Genomic DNA, 3,559 nt, shown 5'->3' on the forward strand with positions numbered 1-3,559 from the left:
CCGCAGCTGCAAATTTGCTCTGCTGTTAACCATTATAACCAGCAGATGGAAATGTTGGATTGCATTCAATCATGTAGTAACAGCAGTAGGTGTTAGTTGGTTTAACACCAGGTTTCTCCTGGTTTTAGTAGACTGTTGTATAAACCCATGTAATCTGTAATATTAATATGAATGTTGCTTATTGTTGTGTATTATTTCTACACAAAGCATACAAAGTGTTCATTCCTGTGCTGTGGGAATACCTGTACAAACTGAATAAATGACTGGACTCCATCTTATCAACTGCTGTATCTTCTCAGAGACAACGCAGGAAGATACCCATTACAAAGAGCTACACTATATCCAGTCTTACTAGTAACTATTAGGATCTCAGGGTTTCTGCCTTGTACTTTGAATATTGTGGATTTGTGATTTGTTTCTGGAGTTGTATGTGATACTTTTTCTTTTCCTTAGTCCTCTGATGTTTAGCATTTTTACCAAGTGCCTAGACCAGTGATCTAGGTGTTTCGTTTTTAATTCCTTGTTTAGTTTAATCAGTTCCCTTTCATTTCTTTTCTTGGCCTGTCTCTGTGTCTCCTCCCTGCATTCAGTCAGTCTTGTCTCCATTATTGCTAACCGCAAATCCAGAAACATCAAAGTCCAAGACTGCAAAACAATCAGTGACACAGACCTGCTATCAGGCAGAGGAGAACCACAACATCACACTGGAGTGGACGTTCACCACCAAACCTGACAGATCCACCAAAACTCTCAACATCCTCTGTGAACTCTTCATCAGTGATAAACTCTCAGTCCTGTATCATGTTCATGAAGGTGTTGAGGTGTCAGAGTCTCAGGATGAAAAGTTTTCAGGACGAGTCCAGAGTGACAAAGACGCCCTCAGAGAAGGACGAATCAGACTTCAACTGTCCAGACTCAGGACTGATGACTCGGGTCTGTACCTGTGTGAGGTCAACACTGATTATGGCTTCAGTGTTGGAAGATGTCGACTCAACGTAACTGGTAAGTTTATCATGATTAATATTAATATTATTATTACCATTATTTATTTACTAATTTATTTCTATATCACTGAGAGACTTGAATGAGTCCTCAGTGAAACTCAACGTCACTGGTGAGATGATTCAGGAGAGCAATTTAAACATGTCTAGTTTGGCACTTCTTTGGACGAATAAGATCCTTCTTAGAGATGTGAGTTATTTAATGTGGTATTAGTGTAATATTTATTTATAAGTGACTCAGATGTTTGTGTCTCTACAGCAGTGAGGGATTTTCCTGAATCTGCGAGAAAACCTAAGGCATCAAACACAGAGAGTCGAGGTGGGATTGGCCTCTACTGTGGACTGACAGCAGCTCTGCTGCTCTGCTGCTTTTCATTTATTTACTGTCTAAATAACAGGATTTCTACACAGAGTCGAGGGTTGGATGTCGGAAAACTTTGAGCTTATCAGATGAATAAGTGGAAACAGTTTGATCAACAATGTAAATGAAACTGTTAGAGGATTTGGTGGAAAGAGAATAATGAGCCACAATCTAGAGCTGATCCACAAAACAGTGTAGGAAACTCCTCTTCATGTTTATATTCTTCATTACTTCAACAGTAAACTTTTATCACACTGTCACTTATGGGAAAGGTAAGTGTTCTGCTTATTTGTTTTATTATCTCTTAAAAACTGTCAGACTGCAGTTGTGAGTTCAGGATGTTTAGGATTCATTTTTTTAAACTTTTGCACACTGAACTTTAATGTTTTTAATTATCATCCTGCAAACAATAATAAACTTTATCCATATGTTTGTATATATATCTTTTATGCCTATACAACATAGTGATTTTTTAACTAATATAGATTTATACAGCTAAAATGAATTATAGTTGTATAAATTATAATAGATTTATAACGTTAAATATTGTGTCACGGTGTTTATCATTCTGTATAGAATTATATAAATATTCAGAAAATAATCAAAAGCAGAAATATGGTTTGTTTCCACCATAAACCAACAGGTGGCACTTCTTTGTCTTTTGTCTCTGTTAGAGTGTTGGATTTAAGGTAGAAAATTGAGAAGCTTCAGGTTTTTGAGCTGTCAGCATGTTTATATGTCAGTGAGTTACTTTGTTTTCTTGTGTTTACCTTTGTCGCCTTCATGTGGACATGTAATTGAATCAGCCAGTGGGGACGTTGAATTGTTGACCGATCAGTGGAACTACTGATGATGGACAAATTGCAGAAGTTTTCACTGAAAGCATCTCACCAATACAGAGACTGAGACACAAAAGCACAAGAGTGACTGTCTTTACCACTTTCTCGAAGTAAAAGAAAATGGCTTGAGATAAAATAGAAAATGCTTCTTGTTGATGATAGAGAGCTCACAATATTCTGGATTTGAGTATAAAAATTCATTTTAGTTGTAACAATTTCTTTTTTTAGTATATGCTGATTTTTTTTCTTCTGTTTGTTCATGATTAACTGATTCTGATACTGTGACATGATGGAGTAGGAAGCTGGGACTATTTTGCAGAAGGCTGAAATCAGTGAGGCGAATATAAAGACATACAGGTCAGGTCTGTGAAATGTGAGCAGTGAACATTGAGCATAACTTTGTTCTGTCACGTCAAAAATAAAATAAACATTTGGTTCACCTTGAGGGAAAACAACATCTTTAATATGTTTCAGTCATGATGGATTTATATGTGCCTTTAATGTTTTGATTACAGCTGCTTTTTCACGTTTAAGGATTAAGGATTAAAGAAAGCAACAGATCATCGTCTCCTTAAGATGAACTTTGACCTCAAGTGTCACTGTTAATGACACCTTAGTACTGTACCTTGACCTGAAACTTACTAAAGATGAAGAATGGTGAGTGTTGGTCTAAAATTGTCTCCTGTATTTCCCAAATGTCTCCCGTATAGTGTTTTTTTTCCTCCTGCATGTCAGCCTGCTACAGAGTAATCTGCTGGAAAGGGCACTCCTGTGCACATGCTCCAGGTTTTATAGTAAATCTGAGGTCAGATCCTGAAGTTGAGCATCACAGAAAAATTTGAGCTTCTCTCATGAATCTGCTTCTTGTTAGTTTGCCTCCCTTATACAATACTGATACATTTCATTTGATTTCATCTGAAATTTTGTTTGATGTGTAACAAGGAGTTTGCTGCTTGATTGTCATTTTAGTACAGTAGATTGTTGTATAGACTGACCAGGTTTCATACATTTATACATTTACTGGATATATGAGTGTTTCCTTCAATGCATCATTGTGTTTTACACACAGTAAGTTTCAGAGTTCTGTGTTCATGAAGTTTAGAGTCCAAATTATAAATTATGACTCATGGTTGAAGCTTTAGGTGTCATAGCTGCTGTTAACAGAGTAACAGGAACACAGAGGATCAAATGTAGACATTAGAAGAAAAGGTCATCCAGTTCAGTTCAGACATGAAAGATTCAAAGATTTAAAGTATGGCGCTCAGTCAACATTTAATAGATTATTCTGGTAAAAAAAAAAAAAAAATCATTAAGGAATGAAATGAAGGCAGGGATAGCTTGACTGATGTCAGCAAGGG

At 36.4% G+C, this 3,559-nt stretch overlaps 1 protein-coding gene across 1 annotated transcript; it reads left to right on the forward strand.

Annotated features, from left to right (window-relative positions):
- Positions 1 to 537: 537 nt before the first annotated feature.
- LOC121813854 lies at positions 538 to 1,778 on the forward strand (the record flags this gene model as incomplete). Its single annotated transcript, XM_042217799.1, has 2 exons — positions 538 to 1,002; positions 1,261 to 1,778. Coding segments are annotated over 2 exons (647 nt in total), but the record flags the coding sequence as incomplete, so codon positions are not given.
- Positions 1,779 to 3,559: the final 1,781 nt, after the last annotated feature.

Source organism: Haplochromis burtoni, unplaced genomic scaffold (genome assembly GCF_018398535.1).
Source record: "Haplochromis burtoni strain Fernald_Lab_line unplaced genomic scaffold, NCSU_Asbu1 Contig_3018, whole genome shotgun sequence".
NCBI classification, from domain to species: domain Eukaryota; kingdom Metazoa; phylum Chordata; class Actinopteri; order Cichliformes; family Cichlidae; genus Haplochromis; species Haplochromis burtoni.